The sequence below is a fragment of the Euwallacea similis genome, chromosome 22, assembly GCF_039881205.1.
Source record: "Euwallacea similis isolate ESF13 chromosome 22, ESF131.1, whole genome shotgun sequence".
NCBI classification, from domain to species: Eukaryota; Metazoa; Arthropoda; class Insecta; order Coleoptera; family Curculionidae; genus Euwallacea; species Euwallacea similis.
The window spans coordinates 3,236,757-3,260,692 of NC_089630.1; the positions used below are offsets into that span (position 1 = coordinate 3,236,757).

Sequence of the window (23,936 nt, forward strand, 5' to 3'; positions counted from 1 at the left end):
AAAAACTTAGTGTACGTAACTTAGCGGCCCGATTTAATATAGGAAAAACCCAGGCAAGTGAAATAATTAAGAAGAGAGAACAACTATTAAACAGTTGTGTTACATCATTTAACTCGGAGCAGAAGAGATCATTCTTCAAAACTAAGGGATTTAACATCGACAAACTAACTTATGAATGGTTTGTTAAAGCCCGGAATAAAAATTTTCCTATATCAGGGCCTATAATTCGATCAAAGGCGAAAGAACTTGCAGAAAAAATGGGGTACCAGGATTTTCGCGCTTCTTCTGGATGGCTTGAAAAATTTCGGATTCGACACAACATTACGTTTCGTTCAATTTCAGGAGAGGCTGCTACTGTCAATACGGAGCACGTCGCCATTTTCAAGAACAATATTTCGGTGTTACTGAAACACTACGAGCCAAGAAATATCTATAATGCTGACGAGACTGGCCTTTTCTTTCGTGCCTTACCCGAAAAAACATTCGCTTTAAAAGGTGAAAAATGTGCGGGTGGAAAAATGGCCAAAGAACGCCTCACTATTTTACACTGTACAAATATGGCAGGTGAGAAGGAAAAGCTTTTAGTTATCGGAAAATCAGCAAGGCCTCGTTGTTTCAAGAAGTTGGACCTACGTACTTTACCTGTCACGTGGTATTCAAATAACAAATCTTGGATGACAAGTAATATCATGACAGAATGGCTACAAGTGTTTGATCACAAAATGGCCAGGGAAAAACGGAAGATTTTATTATTTATGGACAATGCCGCTTCTCACCCAAGAGACCTCAATCTGCAGAATATCAAAATAATTTTCTTACCACCAAATACGACAGCTTTGTGTCAACCATTGGATCAGGGAATAATAAAGAATTTTAAAATATGTTACCGCTCAATTATATTAAGACACATTTTAATAAAAATGGACAGTGTTAACAACGCTAATGAGTTAGCCAAATGTATAAATGTACTGGAGGCGGTGTTTTTCATTCATTCAGCTTGGAAACAAGTATCTTCTACGACCATAAAGAATTGCTTTACTAAAGCTGGGTTTAGATATGAAGTTACACCAATATCAGGTGAGGGTTGGGACCCAGATGACGAAGTCCCGTTATCAAAACTTGCGGAGGTGTGCAAAATGATGAGACATGCTGGACATGAACAAACTGATACAGATGCTTTTATTAATGTTGATAACGCTGTTCAAGTTGAAGATCAAGAAATGGAAGTTTCAATTTCTAATGAAAACACGGAAGAGATAGACTCTGAAGATGAATCGGATACGATGATATACAACAATAATATGAGCGATAGTAAAATACATTCTTACAGTGACGCGTTTAATAATGTAAATAAATTAAAAGAGTTTTCTTTGAAGAACAGTGATTTGAGAGGATTCGAAATGTTAAGTAAGTTATAGATACATTTTGAAGAGGATTTTATGAAGAAAAAGACCCGTCAAACTTCAATTACTGAGTATTTTACTTCTAAACTTTAGTTACCTAAATATGTATGTATATATGTAGTACATACATGTACATACATATACGTACTTGTTAATTTCTCATTTTAAAATATTTCTTTTTTTGTGGCTGATTAGTTAAGATTATTCTTATTTTACTCTCTTAATTGAATAAAATATTTATTTAATAAATAAGTTTTAAAAAACCCATCTATATTTTCACATTTTCTAATAAGCGGACACCTCCTATAAGCGGACAAATAGAAGACGACCACCGGTGTCCGCTTATGGGAGATTTCACTGTACTTATTCCCAAATACAACATACAACGGTGTCATGAAACTGATACCATGAAAAGAGAAACATTAAAATTGTTCATCAAATTGAGTTTTGCAAGGCCGTTTATTTTTTTTGCCTGCTAAAAAATTTTAAAAAATATATTTTTCACCAAGAAGTTCGTTTTAGCTGGACACTACCCAATATCTTGGCAGTTGAAAAGAGGAATTCCATTTCACATTCCAATTTCACATTTTTATGACGCCAATTATGTTATCAAAAAAAGAAAAAAATCCAATTTTTAATAAACATTTTTGTCCTCTATTAGCTTTCAAAGACAGCATTATTGAGAGTGTTAAATGACTGTGTAGTACGTTTTTTCGCCTTTTTTTTAATACAGTTGAATAACAGAATATGACATCTTTATGACGGCAGACACCCATTATTTACCATACTACTTTTTAATCGACCATAATATTGTCATTATTCCATTATTGTTTTATTTACGGCTACCATGAAAAGGAATATTAACTCAAACGTCATTGTTGATGCTATACTTCAAGACACGTCGTCTTTTTATATTTCACATTTCATTTTTGCTTAATTTTAGATAATTTTAAATAGTGCAATAATTCTTTACTCGCCCGCATATTCAACTGGGAAATTTCCAGTAAATTTAATATTATATGTCAAAAATTTTAACAGTCACTGTCACTTAAGCCATACGTGTCATTAATTCTGTCAGTATTGAAGTTGACGGTTAAATTCAAAAATCTCCTGACAAATTTAATAGGGCTTGTTCGTGTTGGTTAAATATCTCTAAGGGAATTTACTAATCGGACAGCTGTCCTGCTATTCTGCTTTAGAGTGAATAGTCCCTGTCCCTGTGTTCCTAGAATAATGTGACAGTGCAAATTCACTTAGGGTGATTAGATTGATTTTTAAATGCAAAGCAGAAATATTGTACTTTTTGATTGTACGCGATACAGTCTACTAAAATATGTTGTGACCAAGAGGTACATTAATTAGCGATTATAAATCGATGCCATTAATAGACTCGTTCGTTAAATAACTTTTATCACACTCTACTTCTCTAAAACTTTCGCTTGTATATTTCCTACTTTGGAATTTGTTATGCGACAAGTTATAAGCTAATTTTCATATTTAGGCAAATTCTACAAGAAAACTCTGATCACTGATTTACAGTAAGGAAGTTTAGATTTAATTGAAAAAATACACATAATTGGAGGAGAAAAATCTCGCGAATATAATATGTCTTTTAAGTAATAAGGGTACGAAAAACCAGTAACAGTTGAAAGGAAAATCGTCAACTGAGACTCAGCTGCAGAGCAAATCAAAGAATACATGCGCTGCCTTTGTGTTTTTAATGGGAAAATTTATTATATTTATGACGATTAAATTGCATATTAGATGAGATATTTCCTTCACAAGAAATCTTCTACTAAATTTCCGCCTAGTTGATATAGATGCAGCAATAAACTTGGCTTAATTTGGCACATAACACAAGTCTAGAACAATAAAATTCATAAACACTTACTTACCTTCAAAGATAATGCAACCCAATCAACAGCCAACTTCTTTCAATGACTACCACTCGGATTTTGATTTCGACACGCTACAAACGCTCGGTTATAACAGATTTATTTTTGGATACTATCCAGACTATTTGGATACGATTGTGCATAGTTTCTGAGTCATGTTTAAATAATCCGATAGCCAATTTATCAAAAATTTCGTCGATGTAAAACGTAAATCGTTAAGTATTCCTATAAACAGAATTTGATAAAAATAGTTTGTTCTGGAAGAGGTGTAACTGAAATAGCGCTTTTTCCAAAGAAATGCGTCCTTTGGTCAATATATACTACTTTGGTAATCTATGGCTAATGGCTGTTTTGCAATGGCAAAATTTTTGGCTCCGCCCACATGCCGCAGGTAAGCAATATCGTTTTTGGCTACAAACGGTGACTGATTCATATGTCATGAAATCACAAATCAAAGTTCTATTTTTTATTTGTCATGGGTTAAATATGGCAATTCAAACTAAAATAAACTAAACATCCTGTTTGTTATATTCGTACGGGTTTTAATTGACTAGTGTTTCAAGCTAGTTTTTCAGGGCTAGCATGGGTTTTCTCTGGCTCTGGAAAGGAAAATATTAGTGAGTGTTGCGCCGTATAAATCTACTGGGTGGTTCATTCTGTTGGTTTGTCAATTGTCAAATTTTCAACTAACTAAAACTCCACTTTCTACTAAATGTGTTGCGCGCAAAACTCTACAGGAATTAAAACGGAAAAACGTGCCTCATGACTTCCGTCAATTAAAATTGATATTTTTTCCTATTTCTACACCCTGTAGACCTGCGCAATTGCTAAAGGAGACAGAAAAAGAATAAGAATAAACAATGACCAATGACCAATGAAAGTGCAAAATACCAAATAAAAAAACACACAAAATACTCACGCTCAAGTTATTAATTTTATTTTCGAGGTCGTTGAATTCGTAGTCCAATGAACGATAATACAAGGAAGGCAAATGGCTCAAATAATAGTTCCTGAAGTAGCTGCCCAAATAGGACCTATAGTAGGGCCAGGAGTAATAGTAGGGCCAGTAGTAGCTTGGCCAATAAGAGCTGGAGTACCTACTGGGCCAGTAGTAGCTGGGCCAGTAGGTGGAGTAGGTTCTCGGCCAGTCGTAGTACCATCTGTAGAGCTTGGGGTAGTAAGTGCTGTTTGGCAGGCTTAGTGTAGTGTAGTAGCTCGAAGAGATTGGGTAGCTGGAGTAATATACTCGCTAGAAGATTTTGAGGAATACGTGAAAGCATAGTTTCTTCAAGAACTGAATTTTATTCAATTTGAGGTTTTTACACTATGATGTTCCTGTTGAAATGCCTGGTAAATTAGTTTCAGATTGGAAAGAAAACGTCTTTGGAATTCCTGCCTCCTCGTAGCAATTTATGATGAATTAGTAAAAGGTATTAAAACGTTTTGGTTGTAAAGGGATTCAGTGATAAACATTTATCAGTTCATGAATTGATAAAGTTATAATAATTATTGCAGACATATACTGTCTTATTTGTGTACATTTGGACAATTATCAAAATGACAAAACAATTATTTCCAGATATGATCCACAATCCTTACATTTTGCCAACAAATTTGAGAACTTAATTTTAATAAATTTAATATTCAATTTTAATATTCATCCATTATCTGGTCCACTAAAACTGATTTTTGTACATTATGCAGATGATAATGTTCTCCGTCATTTATTTATTGTGTTTGTTTTATATTTTCATTTTATTATAAATCAGGTTGATTTATTCTCTACGAATTAAATTTGATATTTTCTGCTTATAATTTCTGTTCTATTTGGTTTCATTCTATTTGATCCTATACAGTTTTAGTTCGCTTCATCATTTTATTAAAAGGTTGTGACTTTTTTTACTAATTTCTCGTGTATTAACATTTTTATATCTGCGTCATTAGTTAGAAATTTCTTTTAAATTTACGATGTTCATCGATATTTTTATCTCAAGTTTTTCTCGTTAAATTGATAATTCGTTGAACAAGTTCAGAGTTTTCCGGGCAACTTTGATTCAATTATTTCATTTTAAGTTCAGTTCTAACTCACGATTTAATTACAACATTTTTCACTTAAAATTTTTTTCTAGTTTTTTATCTTTTATGTAGTTTGGCTGTCCCTGTTCTGGTGTTATTTATTAAGTTTTGACTGATTTTTATTTCATTTTTTTGTTGTTATTAAATATTTAAACTGCTCTTTGATCTTTTAAATGAAATACGTATTGTCAGGTTCCTTGTTTTTGATATTATTTTTCACAATTAGGTTTCTTCTTACCTCGATTTTGCTATTTTTATCACATAAATTAATTATTTGCAAAATTTTATTTTAAAATTGCGGAAAAATTCCCCTATCCAATTGTGAACAATAAGCTAGAATTATCTAAGATGACCTTCTGTGTTTAAAACTTTGGCATTAAAAACGATCTCAGGTGGGATGTTGGCATTCGTCTCTTAAGAGATATGTGATTTAAACTTTAAAACGTACTTTTACCATAACTTTTCCGTTGCGTCGCCAACAGATGATTGTTAAAAAGAAAAATCTCGCAGAAGGCAATGAACCATGGACGTAGGTCGTTGATTAAGCCATTTCCTTGTTATCATCGAACATATGGCTCACAGCACATAAATAAGTAAGTTTATCCAAGAAACCCTTATCATATTTCAACACTTGCTTGAGGTCTTCTTATGGTGGTTTTTTGCAAATTAATAAAACCATCCGCCATCATTTAATTCCTGATCTTAACAACCCAACACTAAAATTTCCAACGAATTCTTGACATAGTTTCAAGTTATTAAAACCTTCTGCGTTAAATTGAAACACATCTGGAATCTCCTATTTTCATAACGATTTCAAGGTCAAATATTCCATCATAAATTGCTGAAAAAGCCCAAAATAGAACTCGAAGAGGCGGATCTTGTTCTTGTTACTTACCATTCAGCAGGCATATTCAACAATACTACTACGATATTAAATGATGGCGGACAGTTATATGATAATATTGGCTGATCTAGAAAGCTATTATTTCACAAGGGTTACAGGCATAATTACCACACTAATGTAGATATTAATGTTTGCCGAAATTAGGTGAAGTGGTGGATATTGGACCACTGACTAAACTGCCTAATTTGTTTTGGTTTGTAAGTGCTTGTATGTAAGTGTTTGCTGGGTGTTGTCTAGACCTCACACCAATGAATGCTGAAGTATTTCAATTATTGACCCATTTATAAGAGCATTTAGCGGCTTCAACAATAAACACTCCTAGGGATATGTTGTTGAGCGCCAGCCTACCTACTTCATCTTGAGCTTTGCTAAAAGCCTGACCTTTGCAATTAATCTATTATATTCCAATGCTTCTAGAAAACCAATAAAAAATTGAAATATGAAAAATCCTCTGCTTCTCGATATCGATTCAATGCAATTTAAATCCAATCATGTTTTTTATCTACAATAAGCAACACGTGTCTCTTTGCAGTTCTTTGTACTCAATACGCATAAAGTGAGTGCACGTGCTAAATTATAATAAGTGTCAAGGAAACGTTAATGGAGTTATCAAAATGTGGAACTTCCACATTTTACTCCGAAAAGTGAAACCATGTCAAGGGCTGTAAGACGTTAAGAGAGTCCCGTAAATGGGGAATAAATGATACTAAACAATAAATTGTGCATGGGGTGAGAACAGAGCCGGGATGAGGTTGTTCCAATTACGCTTCTTTTGGGATTTTAACGTGTCTCAGTTGCATTTATATTCAGATTAAGATTTACCCACGTTAAATAGGTTTATATGTATTAACATCAAAACACCTGAAGATTATATTGGTCCAAGAGTCTAATCATATATTAGTTATTTTTAGATTAAGATGGAAATTTGTGTACTTAAAATTTTAAATTCAAGAATTAGGATAATAGGAAGAATAAGGAGGAAGCCAACGGAAACCACTAAATAAATAAAACGCTTTATTTTTGCTATTTCGCTAATTCTTTTTGTTTATCGCTTCAAATTCTTTTCTGCCCTATTTTTCCCTACAATCAACGGAACAGCTTCGAAACAGATTTGTTTGCAAATTTCCATTTCATAATTTTTACTTCTTTCATATTAACTTCTGCCCTATCGTTTCCAACCCCTTTTCCATCACAACTTTGATAGTTCCGAAAGATGAATTAAAGTCAAGCATTATTTAAAATTTTTATATTCAAATTAAGTTAGAAATGGACATTGGCACATGCACATGTGCAGAAAACGATTCTACAGTTACTCTATCCAAAAATGGGTGTTGTGGTCCATTTATCCATATGATGACTTTTTGTTCAATTCCTTCAATTGTCTGTTTTATTTTCTGACGGTTTATGCTCAATTTCCTTCTAATATTTACCTATAGCAATCAATTACAACCAGTGGAATGACCGCAAGGCAAATTTGCTTACAAAATTCTATTTTAGTACTTACGTCATATGTATCCTATCTACTGCATAAACGCTAAGAATTCCAAACTTAAACTATTAACGTATGTTTAAAAATTGCTGTTCCTGCAGCATGTTACGACTTGAGATATAGTAAACCAATGAGATCATTTCATTTTTTTTTTTGACAAATTCGAAAAAAGAGTTAACTTTCAGTTCTACGGTACGCAAAAATGATTATCAATATTACTTCTAAATAGTGCAAGTTTCAAAAGCCTGATTAAAAGTTACATTCTCCAAATTTCAAAATTTATTTCATTTTTATTAAATGAATTGTATAGTCTATATTCAAGAGGGTATAAACAAGCTAAATATATTTCGTTCAAAGGAACACATTCAAACAATTTATAAGACCACTGATTATTTTTCGTTCGCTTTAAATTTTATATTAGTTTATCTAAAAGGCCGATAAAATTCACATGGGTTTTAATATGTACGAAAAGATTTTTTGTTGACAAGCAGCTTTATAGGTTTAAATTTTTTAAATTATTTCAGACCAACTAATTTTTTTTACATTTTTTCAATATTTAATTAACAGTCATCGGTTTGTCAGGTATTTGGCTGAAATGTTGAATATAATAATTAGACTCTTAAAAAGTAGCATTTCGCACTGTTATACCAGATGTTACATCAGTGATCCTTATTTTTTTCTGAAATTAATTAAATATTAAATTTGAATCCCTTTTACTTTTCACTTTTTTTTGATAAGTCGGTAACTTTTTGCAGTAATTTTTTATTTTTGCTTGTGAAGACGTAGATTAAATTTTATTCTATGTATTATCTCTGATAACTATTTTAAAATATGTAATGCACAACGGAACTATTGAAAAAACTTTTTTTATAGTTGGTCTTCATTCTAGTTCGTATGAACTATTAAACAATTTACAGCAGAAAATTTCCTTTTCTCGTAGACTCTAGGCTTTCATCACTTAAATTCTGATAAGGTATCATATGCGAGTAGGGTATAAACAAAATATTATTTTCTGATTAATCTTGAAATATTAAAGAAAAATGTAAAAATGGTAATCATAATTTCGGTTCTTCTTCAGATTCTTTCAGTTACTATAATTATTGAGCTTATATAAGACATCAAAGTTAACACACATACGCTCATACGAAACCTAGTGGTATCTATAAAACAAGTACCATATTGTCTTTAACACAATATAAAAAACACAAATCATTGTTCCGTCAGCAATGGAGTATAGTGAATGTCGAATGTAGTCAAATGTCATCAGCACACGGTAAAGTATCACTTTTCGTACTCGTTAGATAAGTAACTAACTCGAGAAAAGCTATTTTAAAAATAATTCAACATATAGAAAATTATACTTATGTCCCCTTTTTAGTAAAAAATCATTTACATAAAATTTTTATGATATTTAAAAATCATATGCATACGTACATTCACGTTTATGTTTGATTTATGTAATGCATAAAAATAGGTACTTTCAAAAATTTACATAATAAACCAATATTTTAAATAGTTTTTTAAACTATTATTGCGACATTACTCTTTTATTTTTAAGTTTTTTAAATTTTAGGTTTTATATAATTTATTTTTAAGTAATTCATAGAAAATCTCGGTTTTGTTGCGTCGGTGAAAAGACACCTTATGCATGAACTCAAAAAGAATAATAATAATGCAAGTTTAAATTATATTTCTAAATATAGGTATTATATTTTTTCAGTATAGTAAGACCTATTTATTTTTCTGTGTGTAATTTAGTGTTTATCTAATCAAATTACAAATTTTATAACTTTCGTTTGCATTTGCATAAATTATTGCGCAAAGGACTTATAGCAGTTCCTTCTTACTATTGTCGCAAAACAGTGTAAAAATAATTACCAATGTAATGTATTTGGTTTGGTATACCTACTTAATATTTACGACAGTGGTTAATAATTACGAATCAAATCCAAAAATAGTATAAAAATGTTAAAGCGCAAGCGCTGATGAAGAGGATAGGAAGCACGATGAGATAAACTCAAAAAAATCTTCCAAAAATAGGAAAAAATATGTTTTAGCAAACTTAGGTTAGAAGCACAGTAATAAAGGAGATATTTTCAATACTTTCTGCCATACCTAATTCGTGGTTACACTACAGAATTATGAAATCATGAAAATAACTAAAATAATTTTAAAAAAATCTGTGATCTGTGAAATTGCCTAACCAACCGCTTCTTTGTACTACACAGATTATTAACGTATTTGAAACTCATGTGAGTACATAAACAAATTTGTTAAAAATTTCTGGTACACATAACGTGCTGTTAAACCGCGTATTTATGAATTCATAAAATAAGTAAATAGAGACGCAAAATATATTCTTCTAAAACGTGTGAAATTGCCGGACCTACCTCTAACCGAATTAATATACTATATAGAAATCGTTTTGTATTTGAAGTGAATAGTTACTTTCTACGGTTTTTCTATTTTCCAATATTTTCTAAATTTATATATATTTTTATATTTTATTTTTTACCTTACTCTGACCTAGTCTGAGATGTTGATAGGTGTATTCCTCGAACTCTGAATTATAGTAATATTACTCAACTAAACTGTAAATATAGCCAGAAATGGTATTGAAAATACTCCGATCCTTTCAAAAAATCTCAAACATAAAACTTACCACAGCCGAGTCCGAGTTGAGGTACCGGTTGACCGCCGAATAACCAACACTGGGACGGACTTTACGCTCGATCCAGTCGTACTCGCGATGCAACACGGAAGGGGTAGTTGACCACACCCTAGGGGGTGAAGTCACCACTGTCAACCTTTTGTGCCCCACATACGGAACGATTCGGTCGTAAGAGTGCACGATATGAACCTGAAAGAAAAAGACTATTCTCGAATATTCATAGTACAAAATTTTAAAAAATTACTGCGTCATGAGTAGTGAATTTCTAGAAGTATCGTAAATTTAGTATGATAAATTGTATGAAAAACATTTACATATACAAGGTGTTTGGAAAAGTTGGTACAAAAATTAAGGACGTGAATGTAGAGCTAAAAATAGTAAAAAAAGTTCTTATAAATATTAGTCTAACGGAGCACCATTACTGAGATATGGTCGGCCAAAGGGGTCCTATTATTTGGATATTTGTTAAAATAACTTTCTTTCTGATTAAGATAATAGATTGAAAATTGTAGGTAATAATCATATCATAAGGGTTTTTAACTATCATAAGATTCATGAAAATCGATTATATATAAAAGTAGTGTTCTAACTATTCTTGAGAGAAATGTTTTGATTTTTTTTATTTCTTTGAATCATAAGCACATGATAAATTCTCTATTTGGAAATTTAAATTGGCCCCCGAGATCCCCCGACCTAACGGCACCCGATTTTTTTCTGTGGGGAGATTTAAAGAAAAAAATTTTTGAAAGTCCTCCAGCAATATTTCTGGTACTGAAAGAGCGAATCCGAAATGAAATTGCAATATAGATGGAGATTCCCTTTAAAGGGCAGTGCAAAATTTTGAACTTGGAATTCAAAATTGCATTGAAGTTTGTGGAGGGTATTTAGAAGACGATTTTTAAAAAATGAATAGTTATCTAAATTAATAATAAATCTCATAGAATTAGCTACATATTAGTCCATTAAAAGAATTTTTTACTTTGATTAGAAAGTTTTTACTTGTCTTTTAAAGTGCATAGTTCAATATGGGGGAACCCTGTACAAACTTCAAATGACAAAATATCTATTTTATATTATCAATAACCTACCGGAAAACACGTAACGAAAAGTATGAGTTGATGACACTATTTCCATCCCTTTTTCAGCTGAACAAGGGCTCCCTCAGGGATCGCCGGTTTCACCTTTCCTTTATAATGTATGCTACCATGATATACATATACTAACATGACTTAAGGGACATAACAGCATGCATACTGCAATACCCTGACGATACTGCACTTACTGTATATGACAAAACGACAGAAAAAGTGGTCGAAAGGCTTCAGACAATAACAAATATGGCGTGATGAAAAATGGCATAATTCTATAAAGAGAGACTAACACCAAATGCCACTAGAAATAAACTTTTACTATTAAATTATGAAATTAGGGCAGATGTATATTCGGAGCGCTTCAAGAAAGTAATATTCGGAACGCATGGAATCGCTTAATTAAAAATATCTCGAAAGCTGTTAAAGATACGCGTTTTCTTGCAGAATATCTTTCTCATATAGAAAAGTTTAGAGTATAAGCATTTATAAAAATATTGAAGTTATCGGTACTAAAAAAAAGTTAAATCGATTCTTCATATCTCAGGAAGGCGCACGTGGCGCATCCTATCAGCTAGCTTGAAAGAGATTTTGTAAACGAATTTATCGCACCCAAAAACCGTCCTAAAAGCAATTTCAAGTCTGTAAATCAAAAATTGTGAATTTTGTTCCCAATTGATAGAAAAAAAAACTTTTCACTGTTTTAGTTTATATGAATCGCTTTATTTTTTATCTTCTAGTGCTCAATACTCATACCATTATTTCTGGGATACTCTGTATATACAGTATGTTCAGTGTAAGATATCCAGTCGTCAAGCCGTCCAATTTTTGGACAACTCGTAAGAAATTTTAATGGATACGAATCATTAACAAAAACGGTTCGGATATTCTGATATCAGATTCTGAAAGCCAAATTTATGAATTAATATAATACGTCATTATCACCAAAACAAAAGAATACTTTTGGAAACAAATGAATGTGATAATGGCGTATTTGGATTGATAGTAACGTTGGTTTTTTAACACATTAGTTTAGTATTTAATTTATTGTGTAATAAGTAGTAATATTTTCTATTAATTATGTTTTCTAATCAAGAAAAGTTTGACATAGTGATACGTTCCAAAAACTAAAACACAATCAAATCATAAAATGTTATACGTCGCTGAATTTAGAATAAAGAGGGCTTTCAGAACATCCGGATTGTATTTAAAAAATGAAGTTAATGATGATTCCGTTAAGACAAAACATCGCATGAAAAAAACTGACAATGGCACGTTAGAGGGCATGAAAAGATGCTGTAGAAAAGTACCATCGGTTTTGGTCTAGGTCCGATATTAACGCCAGAAAAAAATAATATCTAAAATCGAATAACCCAATTTTTTTAAAAATACCTCAAAAATTAAAAACATTTTCGGGGATTTGTAAATGCAATTTTATTAGGCCTTTAATTCCGCAACTTCTCCGTCGTTTAACCGAATTTGTATCTCTTACTGCTACCAAGATCCTCATAATAGGCCTTCTTGTCGCTGACACAATGTATGTCAAATAAACCAAATAAATATGGTATTAAAATGTTCACAATATCTCATGTAAAAATATTTTTTACTAGTCAAATGGAAGTTTATGTGGGGCAGCAAAAAGATGGTCCATGTAAATTAGATACAAGTTTGAAGTCAGTGAGGAGAAGACTTTATCAACATACTTTTGGATCAAACCGTAATGTTACCACTAATAATTGGTTTCCTAGTGTTTCTTTTGTGCACTTTCTTAAAGATGATGGGCCCACTTTCATAGGAACGATGAGAAAAAATAAGCGAGAAATTCCTGATATATTTATGCAGAGGAATTAACGTTCAGCAGGATCAAGTATGTTCGAATATGGCTGCGGAGGTACACTAGTATCATACATCCCAAAGAAAAATAAGAATGTATTGTTATTTTCAACAACGACTAAAGGGGATGATGTGAACAGTATAAATGGAGAACGTGAAATAATTCACACATATAAAGAAACAAAAAGAAGGAGTTGACGTGGTGGATAAACTGTGTGAACAATATATTACTGCTCGTGAGACAAGAAGGTGGTTGCCCATGGTCATATTTTATAGCAGGATAAGTGTCGCGGGGATTAATTTCTTTGTAACTTATAATGGAAAAGATTGTAATTCGACGTTAATTGGAAGAAAATTCTTACTTAAGTTGTCGTTTTCATTACTACACCAGAAGAATCGAACCATGCTCACTAACATCCCAAAAACTATAAAACTGTGAAAAGATCATAGTTATCGCGGCTGGAGAAAAAATAAGAAATCAAAGTATTCTTACAAGAATTCAGGCAAATTAATGTGTCTAGAAGGCATAATCAGCTGGTGCTACTTTTTTTCTCAGTAACATTCCTATTTTAGTTTTCGGTCTGCATGGAACTTTTCATAACAATTAAAATGACTTTTTTTGTGCTATGATATGTTACTTTAAGTATATATGTATATGTCGGAATAGCGTTTGATGCGTTTTCCATTTTCGAGGAAAGGCATCTTTTTAATAGTCAAATAATGAAAAGACAGATTAGCGAATTCACTACCCCACGACCATTCCTCTGCTCGTCAATCTATTAACTGCCAGTTCTTTGTCCCTGTTGTCTTAACTTTCCCAGTTCTGGCGAGTCCTTCAGAACCGTGGGAAAAGTACCTGCTAGTCTCTATTACAAAGGAATCAATAGTTTAGTCTCACCCAAATAATTAGCACACATGGCTACTTAAGAGCGTCATGGTATTAGTGACCTCGCTCGACAATGCTTTTTCTTAAGAAGGCTCTGTCAGCCTGTCCCTCATCTTATTGTCTCTTCTAATATTACATTTGCAGAACTTAAGAACTAATAAATCTCCGACATATACATATATCGATCTCCCCTCACCCCCCACAACAATTTCCAACACATTAATAATAATTTCTAACAAAGAGTGGTTCTATCTCGTCCCTTCTCGATGGTCCCTAATGGACTCCACTTGTCCATGGTGCCAGGCATCTTTGCACAGGATCATATGCGAGATAAGATGGGATAAAATGCAGATGACCACAGCATAACGCAGATGGCTACATATGTAGCTCATGTACCATTGAGGTACCAAGTCTACCTGTTTACTGCGCGTGCCTTCACCCGCAAGTGCTTTATCGCTTCATTCGCAAAGTGGGCGAACAACCCTACGAAGGGCCACAAAAAACAATCAAAACAAAAACAAACTCCTCTTCCTCCGTCACGTTTAGTGCGGTGTTGCCGTTTACGTTTATTTTTATCGTTTAAATCATCAATTAAATTTTCAATCGCTTTTAGCAATGTCATTGTTCAATAATTTTAAGTTTTTTTGTTATATGTCAAACAATCAACATTGTCAAGTACGTTTAGTTTTTCTACATTTTATTCAAATTTTAAAGCTTGTTCTAGCTTTTCGGTTACCAACTTTAATATATATATTTTTTAAACTATTGGGTTTTCTACCCCTGTTGTAAGGAACTTTTTTGTTCAAAATTATGCTCTTAATCATTGGTTAAATTTGCGAAAGTTATTTTTCTAACAGTATGTTTTTAAACTGGTCTGCTACACCATGTGCGACTGCTCATGAATTAAATTTGACGCGACCAGTGAAGGAGTTAACTACGCATTGATAAATTAGGCAGGCAGGTAAAATTATTAAAAAGAAGCAAGAAAAATCCTAAAAATCAATAAATTGCGCAAATTACTGAGTGTCATACATCAATGGCTTTGTAACGAAAAGTTGTCTTAAAATCGATCGATAAAAATCTTAACAGAGCTGTATTTAGAAAAAAAGTTGATGATCATATTTGATAAAGGAAATCTCATAGAATTAAATCAAGACTGTTATGTTGAAGCTTATTAACAACTGCAAAAGTGGTTTTATTTTTCATCTATCTCTTATGAGAACTTGGAGAAAAATTATGAAGAAATTTTAAAATTTAGGTTTTTGAAATTAATGAAAGACCAAAAATAATTCTGTAGATCTGTTTGCAAATCTTAGACACAATGGATATATAATAAAAAATAAAAGGACATTTTCAAAATTGTTTTCTGTCATAATGTATTGTTCAAAAATGACTCAAAGTATTGGGAAAATATTAAGTTTTAAGTGAATCGACACCACTTACATATATTATTTTAACGATGTAGCAAAGCTAAAATAATTAAAATATGGAGATTAAGATATAAAAAATTCCTTTTTTCGTTTACGTAATTTACTTCTCCCTAATTTCTTTTGTCATCCAAGAGGGGAAAACGCATAAAATAAAGTGAGCTCTTATATTAATTAGTATCTAATTAAAACAATCATTGAGACGATCATTAAGAAGAAGGTCCATTTGAGATTTCACTTTAACTCAATAATGCAAAACCTTTTTGTTCACGCCTTTTTTTTTCACAAAAAGTATATTTTTTATTTGTAAGCATTAATATCAACCATTTAGACGTTTTGGCCATTTATTTACAGAAAATCTACATAAAATATACATGTAGAAATGCCTAGTTGAAGAAATTGGAAGTTGCATTGTGTAAATATAAATTGCGGAATGAAAAACGCCAACGTTACGTAATTTTTGGTTCATAAAAAATTCTGAACCAGAACCATTACTTGTTTATACTTTTTTAATATTGCCCCTCTGCTGTCAAGAAATTTATCCCAATTTAGTATATTAATAATAGCGATTTGATACTGACAAATTTTTCCAAAATTCGAGATAAACACATAATTTAATAAAATAGATGTGCTTAAAGTATGTATGTTTTGGACACCTGCTATGCATTTTAATACCGGCGCATCTCATTAGGAGCTTTCGTTCAGCACTAAAATCCTAAAAATATTTTCGTGTTGGCAAAATATCAAAGAGAGTTTTATGGGCACAGTCTTTGATATATTAGCCTAATTTCAGGAGATGGTTTAATGTCGTTATTTGGCTTGACTTTTGGAAAGAACACGTTGTTTTTGATCTTGGTATTGCAATGATATTTAAATATGTTTGTTACAAACAAATTTTTCTACAAATGCCTTCAAAATATAAAAAAACACAGTCATAAATTTAGTATGAAAAATCGTGGATTTCAGCGATACCTACATACCTTGACTTGAATTAGCGAGAGAAAAGTATTTTCGTAGCAAAAGCTTATAGATATCTGGAGGAAACACGTGCATAAATGAACCACTTTTCCCGCGAGCACATTTGGACATTGGACATAAGAATTTCCCCTTATCGACTTCTGGACCCTTATAATTGAAATATTCAAAAATACATTCTTTGAGAAATCCTGTAAGATATATCTTTCTCGTCCGCTGTCAATTTACCGAAGTTACTGTCTTTATGCTTTAAAGCTATAAAGACATAACAAGAACTCGTATTCAAGAGTTACCCTGTTCGAAATTTTTATCCATTAAGGTAAAAGTATTCAAAAATGCCTGTGTAAATCTTCTGAGGCAAACAGACGTTCTCATCCATATTAAATAATTTCAGGAATTAATATCTTTGTAGGAAATAAGAGAAATTTTGAGATGTCACCTGCCTTACTGCACCACCTGCAAGGCTAAGTCCACAGGGTCATCATACGATGACCAATTTGTTTGGACTAATTTTTATACCCGCAAATTTGCAAGATGCTGAAAATCTGCACAATGGGAAAAAAGGTAGTAGGTATTTATGCCCACTAGATCAATGTACTGGCAACTTTATTCCGAAGAAAATTTCCATAGAAACCATGAAACTGACCAATACCATGTCTAAATTTCAACATTACTATGGGTATTATCGTTGCGTTGCTTTTCGTTTAAATCGACTCATAGAGTTCATCGAGGCGATTAATTTGAGAGACATATTCACTGATTTAGATCTAGAGTTTCCCAAGACTGAGATTGAGACTTTTGTAACTTCGTCCTGAACTATCCTCGGGCTCAGTCTTGGCCTTGTATATCAAGACCTAAATGAAGGCTTAGATAACTTTGATCTTGTATGGTAGAAGCAATTGGGCGCTCGATCATTTGAGACTCTATGGTATGAATCTCTTCTGAGTCATAAGATTTATATAAAATTTCATTTAATTTTAAACATATTGTGATAAAAGTAATGATGGTACTTGATTCTAGAAAATGTAACAGGTACTGTAACTGTACTATACTGTAACAAGTACAACTAAAGGTGTCGATGGTCTGTTTTTGAATTAGTACTAAACAAAATGTTATTTAGAGCGTGGCTATGCATTGAATAATTGGCTCTTTATATATCAAAATTATAACAGGATAATACCTAATAAAAATATTGTAAATCATAGCAAAACAAAATTGTGTAACGCTCATGTTATGCTAACAACTATTACAGTCTATAGAAATGTAAGTCCAATTTTTTTATATTTTCAATACATATTAAGATGCAAAAAAACTAACTAAAACTTACCTTTCCCAAACCCGGAAGAATCCTCACTTGACGGGAAGGCTCGTACTGCACGAAGGAAGACCATAGGAAACAAAAGAAAGGATAAGTTAGTTATGTATATGAAAAAATATTTACAACTATTAATAATTTTTTTTTTTATAATAAAAAAATCATTGTCCACAAATTTGAGGGTGTGTTTGTACATTCATAGTGAAACCAGTAGTAAATTAGGAATAGACCAAAAAAGAAGAGAAAAATTAATGAGCAGGTATTATTTAAAGAAAAAAAAAACAAACAAAAACACACAAGTGTTAGTAGAAAGGAAAAAAAATTGTGGATTTGGTGACAACCGGGAATAAGAGCTATATCCAATAAAACTAAATGGCAATTTTACGACATTTATTTGGGAAAAATACAAAACAAATAATTTAGGTAAATCTATAATACAAAAATATATGCATTTTTCAATTAAATTAATTGTAGTATACAGATTGGTTAAGAAAATAAGTATTGTTTTATCCAATAAATAACTATTATTATTTATCAGTAGAAATTAAATACAAATGGGGACATATCGATTAGTAGGTAAATAAAATTAATAAAAGATCGGTCTTAGACGCGGTAAGACCAATGACGGTAAGAGGTACCCCCAGGCAAATTACCGCTGGTGGTAGAGCTGTAGCTCGAGTGGTACCCTCCAGGACCATCCCCGCGGCTACGCGAAGACCTCTCGGAGGTGTAAGAGTATCCTCCAGGTCCTCCAGTGGAGGTGCGAGAGACGCTCTCCACGGTACTAGAAGAGCGTACCTGAGGGCGAGAGAAGGGGTCGCCGGAGCGATTCGAAGAGTCGGAGCTGTAAGAGTAGGAGTAGACCTCTTCTGCCTGTCTGTTTCTACGATTGGGAGAGTCGGTCACCACATAATGACGGGGAGTCTAGGAAAAGAAAGTGTGTTGATAGGGGATGTTTGTGTGGAATTGACACGTTAGTTTATCGCTAAGTGTTGTTAGAAGCTGCAGAAGAATTAGTCGCTGAGAAACCATAAAAAGTCATTGTCAGATGATGACCCTGCAATGTAAAAATTACCAAGATATGACAGAAGTATGACAGTAGATGCAAAAACAACCCATGTCCATACATAAACTAGTTAGTAAGAATCTACTATTTGAGACAAGTTATGAACTAATTTTTTTAAAATAAAGTTCTTCATTATAAATATTTATTTCCATTTTTCCTGTCTAGATGTTTGCGCGCTGTAATTTTATGTATCAAGTGTAAATTTTTATGGTGATGTATTAGAAGTAATGCTATACCTATAAGGTGTTTTTAATATGGCGTATATGAAGAACAAGTTTTTAAAATTCAAAAAGACATTTTTTATTAATTAACTTTTCTAGAAGTTTAGTTACACTGATATATTATAACGATTTTACAAAATCATTTCTAAGCATTTACAGGGATTTCTAAAATAATTAGAAATTCACGTTAGCCTGGAGAACAAGTGAGTAATAAAATAAATCAAATGTATTTTAATCAAAGATATGGGGCGTCACAGTACAACTAGGTGGTAGCTAAAATTTGAGTACTGACCTAATGAAAAAGTGGAGTCAAAACGCCAAATGTTTAAATAAAATTAAGCATAAAATTAATCACACTTTCAAAAAGAAACCAAAGTTATTTTCAGTTAGCAAGTGGAATACATTTAGCACCTTCAATTGGTATATCCATACTTATTTAACAGCATAAATAAATGGAATGAGAAATCAAAAAAGAAGACCTGTGGAATGTGATATTAAATATCTATCACTTATAAGAGAAAAAAAGTTTGAAAAAACTGCAATTGAATGTTTGACCAGTGACCAATCTACAAAAGTGATATTTGAGTTTGCAAACGAAAGAAGGAGATTACGACAGAGCCATTTTATTCTAGCTAAAACTTGAGCATCACTAAAATATGCGTAATAACGACGAGCATTGGAGTTAAGTATAAAATTTTTATAATTTTTTTTTATAAATATTTATGATGAGCTCTAATGACTGGTTCTTCAATGTGCAGTAAGGGAGTGATAACTGTCAGTTAACAACTAACTGACAAATAAAGTCTTATCAAACTGATGGTAAGTTTACCCAAAAGTTGAGATAAGAATAGCTATATGAAACACCTCCGTAAATGACAAAAACACTTTGACTGATGGTTACCCTTTACTATAAGTTACTTCACATGCAGTTAAACAAAACGTTGAAAAATCGGTCTTCAGCCCCCAGTTGTTTTGAAAAAAAGTAGAGATGGATTATCACACATAATGCTCTCAATGAAAGTTGTCGAGGTATAATAAAAGTTTAAACTTTTGAAATCGCATTATATCTACATATAACTGAATGAAATTGATTTTTTAGTTATTTTGAGTTTATGTTTGCATTTTGTCATATTTAAAAACCCTTTTCCTTTCAAACTGATGCTCCTCGTTCGTTGGTGATTCAATTGAGAAAAACTACAAACACATGAAAACAAATTGTATCGCCCAATTCAGGCTTGTACGGCTTCTCCCAAAAAATGTGCTGGAAAATTACTTGAAAAGTTGTTTTTTAATGTTAAAATATGTCAATATGTGTGTAAAGTGGATAAAAAATTTTAATTAAATATGAACCCACAAAATTCTATACGCCGCGCTATTTGAAAAACGGTTAAATGTGACTATAGAAATTGTTTAGAATCGCTCCTAAGTGCGCCTATGGTTAAAAAAATATTTTAAAATGGAGATAGTTAATTTTCTAGCACTGTGATGTTAGTTTACCACTTAACTTATAAAAACTATACCTATCGAAAACTTTTTTCTTGGTGTGGGACATTGTATGTATAGAACTTTAAAATTTAGAGATATTTTTCTTAAAAATAAAAGAGTATTCTATTTACGAATTAATTTTTAGACATTTTGAAGGCTTTCAGAATAATTATTTACTTGGCAAATAAATAAAAGGCCTATACATTAAATTCGCCCTAATTCAATTTATGATAGACAATTTCCAGAGTTGCCTAAAATGAAAATTGTATACACGTAACACTGTTAATTTTTTCTACTGATATTCAATAATTTTTGAGAAAAAATTATAGTAATAAGTATTATGTCAGCTGAGCTAATAGACTGGGCATCAAATTTTCAAGTAAAAAAAATCTGGAATTTACTTGATATCAAACAAAATTTTAAAATGTAGGTAGTGTTTAAGTTCTTCATACTAAAGAACTTCAACACTTTAGCTTTAAATAGAATTATCTAATTTGAAGTTAACTCAGCATGCCCCTTTTTTTACAATATACTTTCGCCATTTTACTCCTATTTGAAATCGAAACTGTTTGAAATCGAAACTTTCAGCCGTCGGAAAATAAATTAAAATTTCCGTATTTCATTTTACATGTCGTTTATTCCAATTTGGACCAAATGTAAATAACAAATGCCAATGTGCATAACGGCAAAAACAAACTAACAAGAAGTAATAACCTACAAAGGCTAGAAGCGATATAAGCGTAATTTTTTCCAAACATAACATCGACTATCACAATATTATTATTAAGGGCCAAATTATTAATGTGCTGGTAATTTATACATAAAGCTAGTTTCCATAAAAACAAAGAATGTGATCAATTTGAAGGCTCTATTTCAAAGTTGCTCTAGAAATTAGCTTGATATTAAGATTAACAGCACAATAATAATTTGGTCCTAACTGGAATAAGTACTGCTAATGCTATAAAATTGCGCGAGTATATAAAGTTATGCAACATCCTGTACTAACTGAAAAAGTAAATATTTGCTATATCTACCAAACTTTAATCAAAAGCGCACCTTTTGCCTGTGAGTACATATTAAAACGCAAATTTTGACCAAAAGAACATTATGGCTTCCACATTTCACCATCCTAGAAGGTAAGTAAATTCAATATAATAGGCTTTGCTTATAATTGAAAACGAACTAAAATAAAAACTTTATTTCCAGAACCAGGAACGTTCCTATAAATAGGTCAAGTGTAAGTTGAGAGAAAAACTGACCTAATTTAAGGGACCCCGAATGGTCGCCATGATTTCAATTCTAGAAATCTTGGAAATTGCCAGCGTTTAACTTCAAAGTTTTCTCTCAACTCGTAATAAACTAAATAGAAAGAGAAATGGACTAACCAATGAATAAAATATGAAACTTTTGTAATGGTTAATGGTTTTTTAATTAATGTTTTATAAGCCGGTGTTATTTCATTCATTTATCGAGTAATAAATGATGTGGAAGCCATAACTAATCTTTTAAAGCCCTACATTTTCTTGTTTGTATAATAAGAACTTTGATTACCACACAGGTGGCAAATCAGAATAAGCAAGCATCTTCCTCTTGTAGGGTAAATTCGGACATTCTGCCACTTTATGTAAACGTGGCAACAAGACATCCATACTATCAGAGGGGTTAGGAGCGAGTTCTCTCCTCATGATATCAGTGAAAATTTTCTCCCTGTTTTGGTCCCTAGCTGACATATAGGGCTTGACGGGTTCCAGATTCGCTTTAGGCTTAATTTTGGCCCGTTCTTCAGGATGGAGAATGGACCGCCTTTCGGGCCTTTTGGGTTCTTCGCCTTTGGCTGGTCTCTTACCGAAGGCGGTGACAGGGTCAGGTACCAAGCTGGGCCTTGGGACGAACGGTACTTTTTCCCATGGGATCTCACGTTTCTGGAACAAGCATGGCATATGTCAGTGACCGTTCGTCCCAATTCCAGACTGAGGATGGTAAAGGTCTACGAAAACCGGAAGGAAGATTATATTCACACTGTGCGGGTGATATTTAATTAAACTTTAATGAACGCTTACACAAAATTACTCAATTTAGTACAGAATTCTAGTTTTCTCGTGGTTCAATATAATTGGATTTAAGCAAAATTGCTAAAATCGTGAATATTAATGTGATAAATAATTAAAGCCAAATTTATTAATGCATTGTGAACTATAATAAAAAGCTCATTTCTATAGAAACGTTTCAAATACAGAATTGATAAGATTCCTGATTTATTTCTCGATATCAATGTGAACGCCACATTAATCATTTGACCCTAAATAATGCAACCCTTCGGTTTTTAATATATTTATAGTTTCTCTCTTGGGAAATTTTGGTTAGAAAGTTGTCTAAAATCTCATATATTAAAACTGGAAAATTATATGTATAATCGTTGCAGAATTAGTTATTCAGTGAGAAGCTAAAGGTTGGAACAAAATTTCAATAAAATCTGAAACGTACCAGCAAAAATATTGCTCTGATGTCACAAAGTTATTTTTTAAATGCGCAAACATGGACAAGAATTATTGTTTAAATATAGAGTTATATTGATTAATTAAATTTACAAGCAATTTTGCGCTTTGTAATTTAATTACTTACTTAATATTGATTCTACTTATTTCTGCGTAAACGCTAAAAATTCTAAACTCAAATTATTTCTCGCAGAAAATAAATCTTCTATTCAATTAAACATCATTGTCACAGATATGATGTCACTTTTTGCTTTAATAATTGTTGTTAGGACTTGCGACGTATTGTTTTATCACGGATTAAAAGTTAGTTTAACAAACTGATGTTACGCCCATGGACAACCCCAGCCATTGGGTAATACTGTTGGAATTCCCAGCGCTTAACACCCATCTTCGGCTGAGGGAAGTTATTTTATGATTGGGATTTCCAGCACTATTCTTTGTCGGACTAACATTGCGAATTTAAATTAAAGGTACCGCCAAACGAATACAATGGCTGGGCTCCAATAAAAGCCCAGCGATCGTGCCTCTAAGTGCTACGCTTTAACGTAACAAGGTAGCCTAGAAGCCGCTAATGGGGCCCTATCGGGGGTACGTCTATGGGCGTTACACCTCCGTATCAATACTTAAGGAGGGTGCGAAACTGAAGAAGGTCTCTTTTCTCGCCACTTCATCACGGACTCGTACGCGTTAAACTCTCGTCAACATTC

The 23,936-nt window shown here is 32.3% G+C and overlaps 1 protein-coding gene across 5 annotated transcripts in view; it reads right to left on the minus strand.

The window, feature by feature from the left end:
- The window catches only part of LOC136416037 (uncharacterized protein CG45076-like), a 114,143-nt gene that overhangs the window by 78,716 nt on the left and 11,491 nt on the right, over window positions 1-23,936 (minus strand). For 3 of the 5 annotated variants that reach the window (XM_066401010.1, XM_066401009.1, XM_066401008.1), the window contains exons 2-4: window positions 17,975-18,019; window positions 10,430-10,627; window positions 4,218-4,547 (exon numbers count right to left, since the gene is read on the minus strand). In XM_066401010.1, the coding sequence (XP_066257107.1) occupies window positions 4,218-4,547; window positions 10,430-10,627; window positions 17,975-18,019 (573 nt within the window). The remainder of the gene's footprint in view (window positions 1-4,217; window positions 4,548-10,429; window positions 10,628-17,974; window positions 18,020-23,936) is intronic. The other 2 variants (XM_066401011.1, XM_066401012.1) reach the window with 1 other exon arrangement.